General features: G+C 39.9%; 1 protein-coding gene across 3 annotated transcripts in view; it reads right to left on the minus strand.

The window, feature by feature from the left end:
- Positions 1-2,519: 2,519 nt before the first annotated feature.
- IGSF11 (immunoglobulin superfamily member 11) overlaps positions 2,520-15,905 on the minus strand; it is a 141,567-nt gene continuing 128,181 nt past the window's right edge. For 2 of the 3 annotated variants that reach the window (XM_032406604.1, XM_032406603.1), the window contains exons 5-7: positions 7,260-7,382; positions 6,309-6,459; positions 2,520-4,876 (exon numbers count right to left, since the gene is read on the minus strand). In XM_032406604.1, the coding sequence (XP_032262495.1) occupies positions 4,432-4,876; positions 6,309-6,459; positions 7,260-7,382 (719 nt within the window). In that variant the 3' untranslated portion in view covers positions 2,520-4,431. The remainder of the gene's footprint in view (positions 4,877-6,308; positions 6,460-7,259; positions 7,383-15,905) is intronic. The other variant, XM_032406605.1, reaches the window with a different exon arrangement.

Genomic DNA, 15,905 nt, shown 5'->3' on the forward strand with positions numbered 1-15,905 from the left:
AATCATCCAACACACCATCTAATTGTATACAGAACATTCTACCCAACAACAGCAGAATAAACATTGTTTTTTAAGAGCCCATGGAACATATACCAACAGAGATTATCATAGGTCATAAAACAAACTTCAACAAATATAAAAGAATTAAAATAATACAGATTTTTTCTAACTTCAATAATACATATTTTTTTCTAACTTCAACCTAAAAACATTAACAGAAAAACGACCAGAAGAGTTCCAATGACTTGGAAATTAACACATTTCTGAATAATCCATGGGTATAGAGGAATTCTCACAGGAAATATAAAAACACATAGAATTCAATGAAAATGAAAATGCAATAGGTCAAAATATGTGGATGCAGCTATAGAGGCCCTGAGGGAGAAGTTACAGTCCTAAATCCTTACATTAAAAAAGAGCAACAGTTTGAAATCATTGCTCCCACTTCAAAAAACTAGAAAATGAGAGAAAAATAAACCCGTAGCAAGCTGAAGGTATGAAATTAATAAAACTGAAAACAGAAAAATAGAAAAAACAAAAAACAAACAAGAAAAACAAATAGCTGTTTCTTTTTTAAAAAATCAATAAAACTGACAAAGTTCAGGCGAGATAGATAAAAATAAGTAAGACACAGATCATCAACACCAAGAATGAAACAGAGATATCAGTGTACATCCAGCTTCCACTAGAAAGATAATAAGGGAAAAATACAAACAACTTTATGTCCAAAAATACTAATGAGCCAGAACAGATGGATCGATTCCCCAAACCCAGAAACTATTAAAACTCAATCAAGATGAAATAGAAAACCTGAATAATCCTATAACCATTAAAGAAATTGAATCGGTAATTTAAAAGCTGAAAAAGAAATCTCTAGCCACAGATGATTTTACTAGAGAATCCTAGGCCGTTATACACAAAAATCCTCAACAAAACATTAGCAAATCAAATCCGGCAGCATTTCAAAAAATTATACACCATGACCAAATCCAATTTATTCCAGGTATGCAAGACTGCTTCAGCATTTGAAAATCAGTCAGTGTAACCCACCATTATCAACAGACTAAAGCAAAAAAACCCAAAACAAACAAAAAGTATGACTGTATCAACTGATGCAGAAGAACATTTGACAAAATCCAACACCCATAAATGAAGTGTTGGTGGAAGAACAGATACCAAGATCAGTGGAACAGCTAAGGAACTCAGAAAGAGACCCACACAAATATGCCTAAATGATTTTTTCAAAGATGCAAAAACAATTCACTGGAAGGATAGCCTTTTCAACAAATGGTGATGGAGCAAATGAACTCTCAGGCATTATCTCAGAGAAATAAAAACTTAACGTTCACATAAAAGCCTGCAAAAAATGCTGTTTTATTTGTAATAGCCAAAAATGGAAACAACTCAAATACCTTTCATAGCCTTCAATAGGTAAATGCTTAAACAAACTGGTATATCTGCACCATGGACGACTACTCAGCAATAAAAAGGAATGAACTATTGATACATGCAACAACTTGGATGGATCTCAAAAAAGATATTCTGAGCAATAAAAAGCTAATCCTCAAATGTTACATACTACCTGACTCCATTTAAATACCATTCTTGGACAAAATTATAGAGATGGATAACAAATTAAAGATTAGGGACTTGGGGAAGTGGGAAATAGTGGTAGTCACATCAGTCTACACATGTGATCAAATTGCATGTAACTAAATATATGCACAGCACATACATGAGTGCATGTACAACTGTTGAAATACGAGTAAGGTTAATGGACTGTATCCGTGTCAATTTGTGATACTGTGTAACACTCATGCAAGATGTTTGGAAAAATTTCCATATGGAAAAATTAGATGAAGAGCATATGGGAGTATCTATTATTTCTTAAAACAGGATGTAAATATATAAATGATCTCAAAATAAAAAGTTAAAACAGGGGCGCCTGGGTGGTTCAGTCAGTTAAGCATCTGACTCTTGATTTCAGCTCAGGTCATGATCTCAGGGCTGTGGGACTGAGCCCTGGGTCGGGATTCTCTCTCTCCCTCTTCCTCTGCCCCTCCCCACTCACGTGCGCTCTTTCTAAAAAAAAAAAAAAAAAAAGTTAAAACAAAGGAAGAGAGCTTCAATCATGATCATAACTTTCTGCACTGGAACTTGGCAACTTCAGTTTAGAAATCATCAGTCATTCACCTACTCAATACCTATAGTAGGCACTGTGCTAGGTGAGGGATTCAGAGTGAAAAAAAGCAGTCATGGACCTGGTCTCATGAACTTCAGACTGGGAAAGAGGAAAATCGCTCATGTATGAAAAGGTCATTACATCTCAGTCATACACATGAGAACTGGACTCAAATTTCTAACAAGAAGAGTAAGGTAAAGTAATTTCTAGAGTACTATTTGCTCATTAAAATTATTATGTATACTTTTTAACAGAATGGAAAATTCTTGTAACATTAAAAAGAACATAAAATATAAACTCATAAATCCATTAATATATGATAATTAATGACAACGTGTTTTTATATGAATAAAGTTTTATTGAATTTTAGATAATTAGAAAGAATAAAGAAATGCAAGATAAATGCTTTCTAAACAACATCTGATAGTATCTTTTCTGTCATGGTATTTTCACTCTTCTTTATAAAAAGTATAGACATTCATTTATTTAAATTTTTACAAAGTCAAGAACCATCACATGGAAAAAATAAGTAATGCTAACGTAAATTCAGCATCTCATCAATACCGAAATGGCTGCAATGGTTAGGTTCTGAGCTTAGCCCTCCTGGAAAACAGCGTACGCAGCAGCTGCTGGTTTCCATTTATTAAAACGGGTCTGAGAATCAGGAAGCCGCTCCCTGTGACGACTATTTTTGCAAGAAAAGAGGGCAGAAGGCATGGTGCGAAGAGGGAGTGAGAGACACCCCGGGAAAGAAATGATGCTCTTATCGAACCACGAGGTTGGCCTTGTAAGTAATTCAGAGAACGGTTCTGGGACGAAATCATTTCTGTGCTGCTTAAAGTGTGATTAAGGCGAGACAGTCCCCAATACAAGTATGCCCAGATCCACACAGCACAAGACACGAGTGGGGAGTTTGTAAATTATCTGCTAAACTCCAAGGCCAGCCAAGCCAGGTAATTAATCACAGAAGGAGTCTCTTTACAGTGGTGTAAAATGCATCTGGGCAGAACTGCAACCCTGAGCTGTGACAAACATAGGGCAGACCCTCCCAGGAGCATACCTGAAGGCATCCCTTTTGTCTTAATCTTATCTCTTTTGCAAAAAGAATTATTTTGGAAACAACAACAGAACCACTCCTGCCCTCCCTGTAACAACCTACTAACCTCCACTTGTCAAACAAGAAGAAAGTTATCTCCCTCAGGACAAAAGGCATCAGGTGCTGCCTTCATTAAGGGTAGCCTAGTGTGATAGCCAGGGAGCCCCGGCCAGCCCTGCTCGGAGGCTGCCAGGAAGGCTCCAGTCCCTCACACCTGCCTTCCTGGTCCTACGTGGCCCATTCAACCCAGCTCCTTCTCTCGCGCGATGGGCCTCCCGCAGGGCCCCACAAACACAATCACTGAACGTGCTGTTAATAATAGTCTTTTCTTTCCTAGCCCTATGCCTCTCATGTATTTTTTTTTAAAAAAAAACAATAGTTTTCTTTTAAAAAAATATTTTTCCAGGAAATAATGAACAGTAATTGTCATGGACCCAGAACAGACCCTAGAAAAACGCAGACAGGCAAGAATCTGTCAATATAGCAATATTCCAAATATGAAATTCATGGTTTAGGAAGACATAAATAAATAAATAGGAAGGGGCTTCTCGGAGAAGTTTCTTTTGTTTTCCTCCATTTCTTACTGAATTTTGTTTGTGTAAAAAAGTTTTGATTCTAGGATACAAGAGCCAGCCCTGTTGGGACCAATATGAACCATTCATGCCATTAAGCCCTCTAGATAAAAGAGGGAACCGTGATGATCCCAGGGTTGCTCATTATTTTTTATAAAGACAACTATATTTTTAAATAATTTCATTATTTAAACTTGACCTGGCACTTCAGTCTCTTGAAAAATTATTAAGTTAGGCATGAATTAAAGAATAAGCCCATCTGGACTGTAGTTTGGGTTTTAAGTGCTACTCTGCTCTTATATCTTTTTTCTTGGCTTGGCACATCTTTGAGATCCAGTTTTTTGAACAGAATGCTGGGACATCTGTGATGGGGAAACGAGTCTTCAAGATGAAGAATTCCAGTTCATGTCACAAATTTCACTGGCCAGGTAACAGCATTGCCTTTTCCTTTGTGCTTTTTACTAGTACCCTTATAAGGAAAGTGTTTCTTTCCCAGCACTTGCTCACGAACCCCCCCCCCCCCCCCCCCCCGCATGGGGCACTGCACTGACCCTGTTCTGAACACTCTATCCACCCAGGTACTATACCAGGGACCCAGCCCGACTCTGGGCTGGTACCATGACAGGGACAGCACCAATTCGCTCGAGTGTTGCTTGGCTGACGGTGTACGAGTGTGTGTGCTGAGGCCGAGGCTTCCTGCTGACTGAGCCATTACTCCTGGACACCACCTGCGGGGATGACCCTCTGTTGGCTGTCACTACTAGAGTCTTATGTGGAGCTGGGACCACGTGGGTCCCATTAGCATAGATGGATGGGATGTTGGCATTGCCTGAGTGGAGAGAGAAAGACTGGCGCAAGTCACTGAAGTGGTTGAAGGACTCCGTGTTCCTGGGAACTTTTGGATTGTTGCTCCAGTATCGACTGTTGTAGGTATTGGAAGAGGTCAATGTGTTGTTCTCTGAAGAGGATATCTCGGTGTGAAATGCTTTGGCAGAAGAAGAACATTTAGGTGGAAGATCATCCTCTCTGAAAAGGAATAAAAATAAAGTTGTCATCAGGATTTACTTGAATGTCACCCTACCCTCCTGCCCAGGACTCTTTCGTCTTCTGCTAAGGCCAGTATGTCTGTGAGATACAAACCCTCAGGACAGACCAGACTATCATGAAAGCAAACACATCAGCCCTGGTGGCTTCGGCTCTGACACTCATTCCCTTTGAGACAATGCTCAAGAAAAACGTTCCCTCAGCTTCTCAATAGCCAGGGGTAGAAAAAGTAATGTCAAATCTCTCAGACTATACCTTCCAATATAACTGGAAAAAAAATGTGTGTGAATATATATGTGTGTGTATGTATATATGTATGGGTATCTATCTATATATATATATATATATTTTTTTTTTTTTGCTCTAAATAGGAAAACAGACCTTGAAGAAAGACACTAAGCTTGTTGTGTAAAGAATTACAAGAGGCTACGATAAGTCACTAAATTTAACTTAAGATGTTAACTAATTCATTCAACATTTATTGAGTACCAGGCATTCTACCGGATGTTTCATGTAAAAAAAAAAAAAAAAAAAGACACGCTCCTATACCCCAGAAGCCTATGGCCAAACGTGAGTGCCAATCAATGCAAGAACATCTCCAAGTCTGAAAGGTTGGACAGGGACGAGAGTCAACTTCTGTGAGAAGGTCTTGAATCAGATCAAGTAATTTAGCAAAGAGGTGGATGTTTGGTGCTGGAAGAGGGTGGAGGCTTGAGCAAAGACCCTGAGGCATGAGCAGCTACTGAACAGACTGGAACACCAGTGACCATGGAAGCGGTGAGAGAGGAGCAGGGAAGCAGGGGAAGGTCAGATCCTGAAGGGCTGTGTGGATCATGCTAAGGACACTGGAGTCATTAAAGCGTTTTCGACAAGGATATGATGTGGTGCCATGTGAGACAGAGCCTGAACTCCCCTATCCCCACAATATGCCAAGAGTCACTTTTCTTTAAAGATGATTTTCACATTGTTTTCTGAAGATGTTCGGACTGAACTGTCTCTCACAGCAAGCCATACTGCTTTGGCCGAGCTGTGTACACAGGTACGGGAATGCTCGTGGGGTGTTCCTTCTAGCTTCTGTTATAAATGCCAATGTCAAACACATTTCCTAAACTAACTTTTCTTCTGTGGCAGCCACCTTAACCCCACCCATCTTGGAACTATGGAAGGTGAAGGAATTCTTCACATGTGTCCTCCTAGTTGGGCACATATTGGACCCTCTTCCCCTTTCATGATCCAGTAAATAAAGCTGAGCAGTATCGTGAGGAAAAGCGATATAATATACGAGAAAATATGACGTGGCCACTTGAACTATCTTGGCCATCACAGCCATTGGATTAGCAAAGAAACCTTAGCTGCCAAAATTAATAGAAATACAGACACTGGCCATGTAGGACAAATCGTCTGACACACAAACCTTATTTCATTAGGAATTTCTTCTTCTTCCTCCTCTTTATGTTTGCTTCTCCAGTAAAAGAATGCCCCTAAAATTAGTGCAATGCAAAAAATGATAATAACTGCACCAGTGCCAATGGCTCCAGCTATTAGTCCAATGCTCCTGGGCTGGGCTGCAAAATATATTTAAGGTAGATTTAAAGAACAAAAAAAAAGAGAGAGAGAGAAAGAGAAATAGCAGCATACACTCATGCAACTTCATAAATATGTAAGTTTACCACTGAATCGTCTTAAAATGCACGAAATTGCCTAAAGTGTTGCGTCCTTATAAAAGTAAACCCGGGTTAAGTGTCTGCGTCCTCGGTGGCTGGGACTAACACACAGTAGGCTCACAGAAACTTGCTGAATGAGCAAACAGTGTAGGACTCACCACTCAGTAGAGCCACACTTAGAGCAGAATAGGCCAGAGATGCTCACCTGTCTGATCTGCCCAGAGGAACCCTGGCAATCAGTGGGATAATGCTCACCTCAGCCCACCCAGGTCACTACTTTTTTAAGTGGAATTCAAATAACCCAGAATTCTCAAATAAAGAGAAAATTTCTGCACTGCTTATTTATGACCCGGCCACCTAACAATTAAGCAGTTATAAAGGGATAAGGAGAAAATAAAAGAAGGTCTTGCCGCGGCCATGAGATCATTACAAGTTTTTATAATGTCAATAGTACTATGCAATCACTTGAAGACAAGCGACTGACTTGATTCTAATGACCCTGAGGAGAAAGACATTCTGCCATAAAGATGTCATATTGCTGAGGCTGAAAAGTATACTAATACATTTATAGAACATTTCAATAATTAATAAAACCAAGAGAATTTCTATTTTATCTTCAAACAACCTAAAAACAATTAAGAGAAACTCTTCATTCCCTGGTTTAACAAAGATCTTGGTGTTCCAGAATTTTATATACTCACGTGAAATAACCTGGAGATCCAACAGACAGGTGCTGGTTCCGATGGCATTTGAAGCCACGCACTGGTACAGGCCTGAAGACAGAGCACTGATGTTCCGGATGGTGACTGTCCCCTGGACCTGGTCTGTCACAAAAATCATAATCAAGTGAGCAGGTAGGGGGAAAAAATTTGGAAAACCAAAGAAATCAACAGGAAACTACAAAAATAAACACTGAAGAGTCATCCATAGCCTTTGCCGAAGAGATTCTCTTGGTTCATGAAAAGACTAAAATCACATCGCATGAAAGACCCGAAGACATGGAGGACTTTCCTAAGTAAGTGCAATCTTACAACTTAATCTGACGATTAGTCTGAGGTCCTAATTGTGGGTAGCCCTTCCTGAGGAAACAGTGGCTAAGGCCTGTCCTAGAGAATCTATGATCAGTAACACCAAATTTCAATTCCTAGGAAATGCGACAACCTAAAGATGAAGCTAAACTCATTACAGTCATGTTCACTTTATACTTGATGGAGAAAACATCCACTCTGTGCTCAAGGGTGTCGATTGTTACTTCCAACAACTATTTTAACTATAAGCCCAGAACTTCCATGAAGCAGACACCAAGATAAGCCAAAGGTTTAGTGGAAGAAATTCTAGTTCAGGAAATGGGAGAGGAAGCTGGGGAGGGTGGGAGAGCCTCTGACTGCAATGCAGGTCTGGACCCTGTGAAGGGGAGAGACAAGGAAGGAGGGCCAGACAGGGAACATCTCAGATTGCAGCATCATGTTAGGGAAGTCTCCATCAGGCTGCGGGGGAGGCCCTGCGCTAAAATCACCTGTTAGAGGAGTCCCACACCTTGCAGGAATAGGACTGCATTCGCAGGCTCACTGTGCCCAGTCACTGGTTGGGAGCAGCCCTGGTGAAACCTGGTCTGGGTGCAAAGCAGTGGTAGATTCTGGAGGAAGCAGTTGGGGCTGTCAACTGTGTTCCCCACAGCAGGGGATGAGCAATGCATTTTCAAGACCACCACATTGATATTACTCAGAAATGTTTCAGTAGTTCATATTTTATTAATTCATCAACATTAGCATAGATTATTTATTTCTTGTAAATAAAATGCAAATTATAGTAATAATAAAAAACTAAGATTAATAGTTGCTATTACTATGTGCCAAGCATTGGTTAAGCTTTTATAGTATTAATCTTTACAACAACGCTATGAGGTATTATTACTCATCCCACTGAACAGGTAAGGAGACTGATAAGGTTACACAGCTAGTCACACAAAATGGGAATTAGACGGTGGGCTGTCTTACATCTAAGCTCTAGGCTTCCCTGCCTCCCTCAGGCAGAACATAACACATCCAGTCATCTCAACCACTCAAAATAGCTGCAAATCTAGAAGTGGAAAGCGTCCTGATGGCACGTTTCTGGCACCAAGTCCATGTGCTCCTAGGGCAACACCTGGAGCTCCCCCTACCCAGGGCTATTCTTCCATGAAACTAACATTATCTTGTTTCTGCTGGCAAGCTTCATTTCTATCTAGAGCAAAGGCTGAAGCAGAGAAGATGGGTCAGCAAAAGCAGACCTAACCACAGCACTGAATGCATTTATTGGTTAAGTCATTTAAGATATAATTATGTATTGAGCACCTTTCTGGAATTAACTTAAATAAACAAGCCAAGAACATTTTTTTCTTGCTTTTGTTTCTGGTTTTTAATAGGAACATTTTTTTTTCTTTTTATTTATTTTTTTTAAGATTTTATTTATTTATTTGACAGAGAGAGTGAGAGAGCACAAGCAGGGGGAGCAGTAGTAGGAGAGGGAGAAGCAGGCTCCCCGCCAAGCAGGAAGCCCGATGCAGGGCTCTATCCCAGGACCCTGGATCATGACTTGAGCCAAAGGCAGACGCTTAACGACTAAGCCACCCAGGCGCCCCTCTTTTTAAAGATTTTATGTATTTATTCATGAGAGACAGAGAGAGAGAGGGAGAGAAGCAGAGGCAGAGGGAGAAGCAGGCTTCCCACGGAGCAGGGAGCCCGACTTGGGACTCAATCCCAGGACCCCGGGATCACGACCTGAGCTAAAGGCAGAGGCTTAACCAACTGAGCCACCCAGGTGCCCCTAATGGGAACGTTTAAAGGGTCAAATCCACATTAGATGGGTATCTTATTTATTCAGAACATGACGCTCAAAGAATTTGGACATTTGAATTGTACTGGACACACCAAATCAATATATTTGGTGGTTACTTTGCACTTGTGTATTATTTCCTTTTCCTTAACAAACAACTCTGAGGGCTACCAATGTGTGAGAGCCTTTCAGTGAATTCACTCAATAGTTGGGCCAGTCTGGGAGGAAACTGTTTTCTCCTCCTGTGTTTCTGACTTGCTTTCCCAGGCCTTCATCAAATGCCCCCTTCAGCACCATGTGTTCTCTAGTGCTGGCACTTAACCCCATTTGGTGTCATTTCTTGCCTACTTGTCTCATTAAAAGAAGAGGCAGTGGGGGCACCTGGGTGGCTCAGTCAGTTGAGCCTTCGACACTTGATTTCGGCTCAGGTCATGATCTCAGGGTGGTGGGATTGAGCCCCTCATCGGGCTCTGTGCTCAGTGGGGAGTCTGCTTGAGATTCTCTCTCTCCCTCTGCCTCTCCCCTGCTCTTTCTCTAAAAAAAGGGGGGAGGGCTGGGTTCATCACTGCATCATCATCCTTAGAAGATACCTGGCACACAGGAAGGTGCTCAATAAATACAGGAGTTACCTTCTCTTTAGGGTCTACTGTGTACCGTATGTACTGTACTAAGAGTTTTACATCTGTATCAGCTACTTGTCAAAATCCTAGGTTTTATATAGAGAACAAACTGAGGGTTACCAGAGGGGAAGTGGGTGGGGGATGGGTGAAATAGGTGAAGGGGATTAAAGAGCACACTTAACCTGATGAGCCCTAGGTGATGAAGGGAATTGTTGAATCACTGTATTGTACGCCTGAAACTAATATAACACTGTATGTTAACTATACTGGAATTCAAATAAAAAGCTAAAAAAAAAAAAATCCTGTTTTATATTCCCTACTTTTCAAAGATGAAAAAGCTCAGTGAAGCCACACAATTTGTTCAAGATTACACAGTACAGAAATCTATAAAATCACGTCTCTCTGTGTCCAAAGCTTATAGGCCCTATACATACGCTTGGTTTTCTCGTAAGGCATTTTAAACCATAGTATTCCATAGGGTGCATCGGCAGGATGTTTCCTAACCATGCAGTGTTACACTGCAGCGAGTGTTAAACTAAGCCATCTGCCCAACTCCATCTTCAATACATTACCAGATGTAACCAGGCAAGAAAACCATAATCTCTGGGCAACTAGCCCTACAATTCCAAACACTGTGGTGCTGTCTTCCTAAGCCCTGAAATTCTAGGAATTTGATCAGCTCACACCAAACCAGTAATGTTGTTGACCTTTTCACAGAGATAATTCGGGAAACTTTTAACAGCTGAACAAAGCAGCATTCTGACATGTAGAAAGAGGTAAACTTTAAAGATTCTTGCTTTTAAAAGGTTATTTTTAAAAGGTGAAGTCACTGTTCTTCCTTTTATCTCTATCAACACAGACAGCACATGCAGATTGATGGAACAAATTCTTCCTAACTGAGGCTGACACAGCATGCTAGAGCTAACTCAGAATGTAACCAGGGAAGGAGGCACATTGATAAGAGAGGAGCAGCCAGAAGCAGGACAGGGCTGTTTGTGTAGTCAAGGCAGAGCGGACGGGAGCCCCTCCTGAGCGAGCACCAGGCTGCTTCCAGCCACAAGCACAGGGCTCTTCCTCAAATGAAAAGGACTAATTCTTCAACTCAATCTGTCACTTCACTGCGTCTGCTCTGGTGCAGAAGTAATTTGTTGAACTGAAGTTAGAAAACAAATGTTCTTATAATCTTCTTTCTTTTAAGGATAGAAACTGTGGAACCACAGTTTGGAAAGCACACGTGACATCAGAGCCCACGGTCAGTTCCCAAGAACTATGCAGCTGGCCTAGGATGCCCTTCAGAATTACAGTGGAATAAATACAAGTGTCCATTTCCACGTCCATCCTTTTTCCTTAGGCCAGAACCATATTTCTGACTGCCTCGGGGATGGCGCGCTGACGGAGAGCATGTGTTCTAGGCTCAGACAGCCTGGGCTGGGATCCGCCCTACCACCTACCAGCTGGTTTCCTCACGTGTGACGCAGAGCTACCGCCCTAGCCTCCATACTGTGGGTCACTGTGAGGGGAAATGAGGTAATACGACAACAGGCAGAGTATGGCGCCTGATACAGCTTCGGTACAGGAATGCCGGCGACACTTGGGAAACTTACATGTATTTCTGAATCACATGGAAAATCAGTCAAGAAATTGGGAAAATGTTGGATGTCTCCAAATCCCCAACAGATATTAACACTCAGGATCTGAGGTTGAGAGACAGGAATTCCTAAATCATGAATTATTCTATACTTTTATATGACTTATGTACTTTGGAGTAATGAGTGGCCATAATAATAAACAGTCAATCATTTCTTATATAAAAGTTCCAGAAGTGGGACGCCTGGGTGGCTCAGTTGGTTAAGCGTCTGCCTTCGGCTCAGGTCATGATCCCAGGGTCCAGGGATAGAGCCCCGCATCCGACTCCCTGCTCAGCAGGGGAGCCTGCTTCTTCCTCTCCCACTCCCCCTGCTTGTGTTCCTTCTATGCTGTCTCTCTCTCTGTCAAAAAATAAATAAAATCTTAAAAAAAAAAAGTTCCAGAAATATCCTGTAAGAAAAAAATAATAATGAATACATGATTTATTGTTATTTGAATTATTAGTACAAAAGTATATACTTCAATACCATGTAAAAATGATCTCAACCTGATACATTTAATAATTAAAAAATAGTAAAAAAGGGAACAATATCACAAAATAAATGCCAAATTAAAATCTATTTAAAATTTCAAAGATATCACAAATACTTAATATTTAAACTGTCATTCTAAAAGAAAATTTTAAAACACTATGTAGCATTGAGTGTACTATCCGATAATCTTGATCTTTTTTCATGCCAAATATTCCAGACATAGAAAATTTTATTTCATTTTTGTGTTGATATTTGTTGAATTAAGATGTAGATGAAGAAAGGACAGGGAAAGAATCTGTCCCCATTAAGAGACTATCCAAAGTATCTTTGAGGCACACATTAGGATACATGCTGCTTCCTATTAGCTCTTTTTTTTTATTTAATGATGAAAATATTTTGTCTGTTTGCTCTGCTTTCGCTTCGCCATTGAAACAGATACCACTATTGCCAATTCAGATTTTAAATTCATTTCTGATTTCATGTCAGTGTATTTCCAAACCAACATTCCCAACTTCTTCTCTTTGCATTTCTGCTATTGAAGTATTTACAAAGAACTGAAGTCCACAGCAAATATTCAAACACTGGAAAACAATGATGAACATTACTGGGCAATATGTGAATAATATAATATTTGGAACCCCCAGTATTAACATTACATAGAATCACACATCAAAATTACCAAGCTAAGGACTTCTTTTGCTTTTAAAACTTGTTATTTCCCAAATACCACTCACATGGCATGTGTATAAAATATACTATGTATATAAACTTATTAATATTTACTTGCAAGACTGACTCACCATTAACAACAGACTGGGGCACAACTACACACTTACAACATGGCAACAGCTACAAGCAAGACCGATTAGATCAGATCGTGACTGCTTCTCTCCTACTCACTTCTGTCCAGGTTCCCAGAAATGTTGACTCTGGGTGTTCTTGCTTTTAGTTTGACGTCAGCGGATTCTTTTGAATCAATGTATCTCTATGTTGACTGTTAAGCTTTAATTCTCAAAGAATAGTACTTAGTGCTCAAGAAATGTTACCTTTTATCATTATCTTGGCCCCCAGAGGACCACTAACTCACTCACTACCTTCCTTAAGCAAATCTCTAAGTATTCCTTCTCTGAGTTAATACAGTTGTTATTCATTCAATGGGCCTAAGACAGAAATCTGAGTTAACTCTGACTCTTCTCTGAGTCCCATGTCTTGTTGATTTTTTGTCTTCAGTCTCTCCTGAATCCTACCCCCCACACCACCCCGTCCCTTCTCCATCCCCATCACAAGGGCCTTAGTTCCAGTCCTCTTCCTTTCATGATGGAGCTATTATCAAAGTCTCACATCTATGACCAGGCTATCAATCTCACACCCTGACTGCAGCAGCTGTTTCTAAAATGCAGATCTGGATATCTTTTCTTGCTGGGATGCCTGGGAACACCCACAGTCTCAAAGACAACGTCCAAACCCCCTGAATGCTTTACAATGCCTTTCACAATCTGGATCTGAACTTTCCAACCTCCTCCCTCACCAAACCCTCATGACTCTTTATGTCAGCTTCATATATTTTTCTCACTTAAAAGCATCAAACTTTTACATTTGTAAGATTTTGTATGCATGACTCCCTCTACTAATAATATCCCCTTTTACCTGGTAAAACTTCTACTCATCCTTTAAGATGCATTTCTGTTCAGGAAACTCTTTCCCTATAAAGTTATTCCTAGACTCTTTGGGGGAGAAAAAAAGTTAACAGTAAACACTTTTATAGCATCTGATATTCAGTAGTACTAAAATTATCTGTCTATCTCTGTCTCCCCCATTAAACTGTGAACTCTAGAATAAAGATATGTCTCTATGTTTCTATTTCTCTACTTTCCCAAACACCCTACCCTTAAGTAGTTACACAGAATAAGGGTTGTGTCTGTGTGTACATATGCATACCCAGGCACACATACACTCAAAGAATGGACAACTGTATAAACAAACCAATATAGCTGTGACAATTACTGGTATTTAATTTTTAAAGAGGGAGGACTGAACATTGCACGGGGCCTGCTTCTTTATGTCAGAGGGCAAAAACAAAGACGAAAAATTTGCCTTCAGTCAGAATAACATCTTGATAAGGAGGAAATAAGTACCTATTTATTCAGCAGCTGAAGTGCGTGAGAACTATTTTACTCCCCATGAAAGGATTATGGAAACACTCACTGGGAAGGGAATCAGCAGTGGCAATTCAAGGAGAATCAAGATTCCTGAGGCTTCAAATGTGGCAAAAGAATGGGAGTGCTTTCTATGTAGACCCTGGACAAACTTGGTAACATGACAGTGTTGGACTATAGTAATGTCTGAGACACTCTCCTGCTCCATCTAAGTTCTCCATACTAAGTTCTGCAGAGTTCTCAAGCAAGCAAAAAGCAGGAGAGTTAATCACCTCTCCTCACTGTATTAAATTATGAAAGGATGAGGACAACGGATGATTCCTTAGGAACAATGAAGGAAAAAGGCATGATTAAAAAAAAAAAAAAAACCACACTGAAATAATCAGTAGACAGTATGGAGAAAGGGCAAAAGAAAAAGCTTGGTAGATAAAAAACATAAAATATTAGAAATTAATCAAATTATATCCATTATCACAATTCACATAAATGGATCCAATCAATTAAAGAACGAGGCTCTCAGACTGTAGATTGAAAACCAAATTAAATCCAAACACATGCTGCTTACAAGCAATACACCTAAAACTTAAAATATGGAAACCTGAAAGTAAATGAACCATAAAATAGAAACATACCAGCAAAAATTAACCAAAGAAACCTACTGTAGGAATTTTAATAACAATTAAAATAAGGCAAAAATGCATATTAAGCATAGAAAATCAGGGCGATATAACACTCTGTAAGCAGATAATGACAAATACTGAGGGTACGTAAAAAAAAATTGGCAATAACTGCAAGGACAAAGTGACAAATCCACAATCCTACTGTGTGACTTTTAAACACATCTCTCTCATAAAATAATAACTAAAACAGATAAAATGTTGGTGAAGATAAAGAATATTTGAATAATACAATTAACAAGTTTCTCATTATATACACAGCCATACCTTGTTTTATTGTACTTCACAGATAATTGAATTTTTTTCAAATTGATGGACTGTGGCAACCTTGGGTTGAACAAGGGTATTGGTACCATTCTCCAAGAGCATCCGCTCACTTTGTGTCTCTGTGTCACCTTGTGGTAATTCTCACAATATTTCAAACTTTTCCATTATTATTATATTGGTTATGGTGACCTTTGATGTTACTCTTGTAATTGTTTGCGGGTGCCATGAAATGCACCCATATAAGACAGTAAACTTAATGGACAAAGGTTTTGTGTGTGTTGACTGCTCCAGTGACTGGCCATTCTCCCATCTCTCTCCCTCACCCCAGGTCTCCTTCTTCCCTGAGACAGGCTAATTAATAACCCTACTATGGCTTCTAAGTGTTCAAGTGAAAGGAAGAGCCACACATCTCTACTTTAAATCAAAAGCTAGAAATGATTAAGCTTAGTGAAAAAGGCATGTTGAAAGCCGAGACAGGTCAAAAGTTAGGCCTCTTGCACCAAACAGTCAGCCAAGTTGTTTGTAAATACAAAGGGAAAACTCTTGGGGGAAATTATAAGTGCTACTCCAGTGAACAAATGAGTGACAAGAAAGCAAAACAGCTTTACTGCTGATACTGAGAAAGTTTTAGTGGTCTGGATAGAAGATCAAACCAGCAATAACATTCCCTTAAGCCAAAGCCTAATCCAGAGC

This window comes from Phoca vitulina, unplaced genomic scaffold (assembly GCF_004348235.1).
Source record: "Phoca vitulina isolate PV1807 unplaced genomic scaffold, GSC_HSeal_1.0 scaffold8, whole genome shotgun sequence".
In the NCBI taxonomy this organism is placed as follows: Eukaryota; Metazoa; Chordata; class Mammalia; order Carnivora; family Phocidae; genus Phoca; species Phoca vitulina.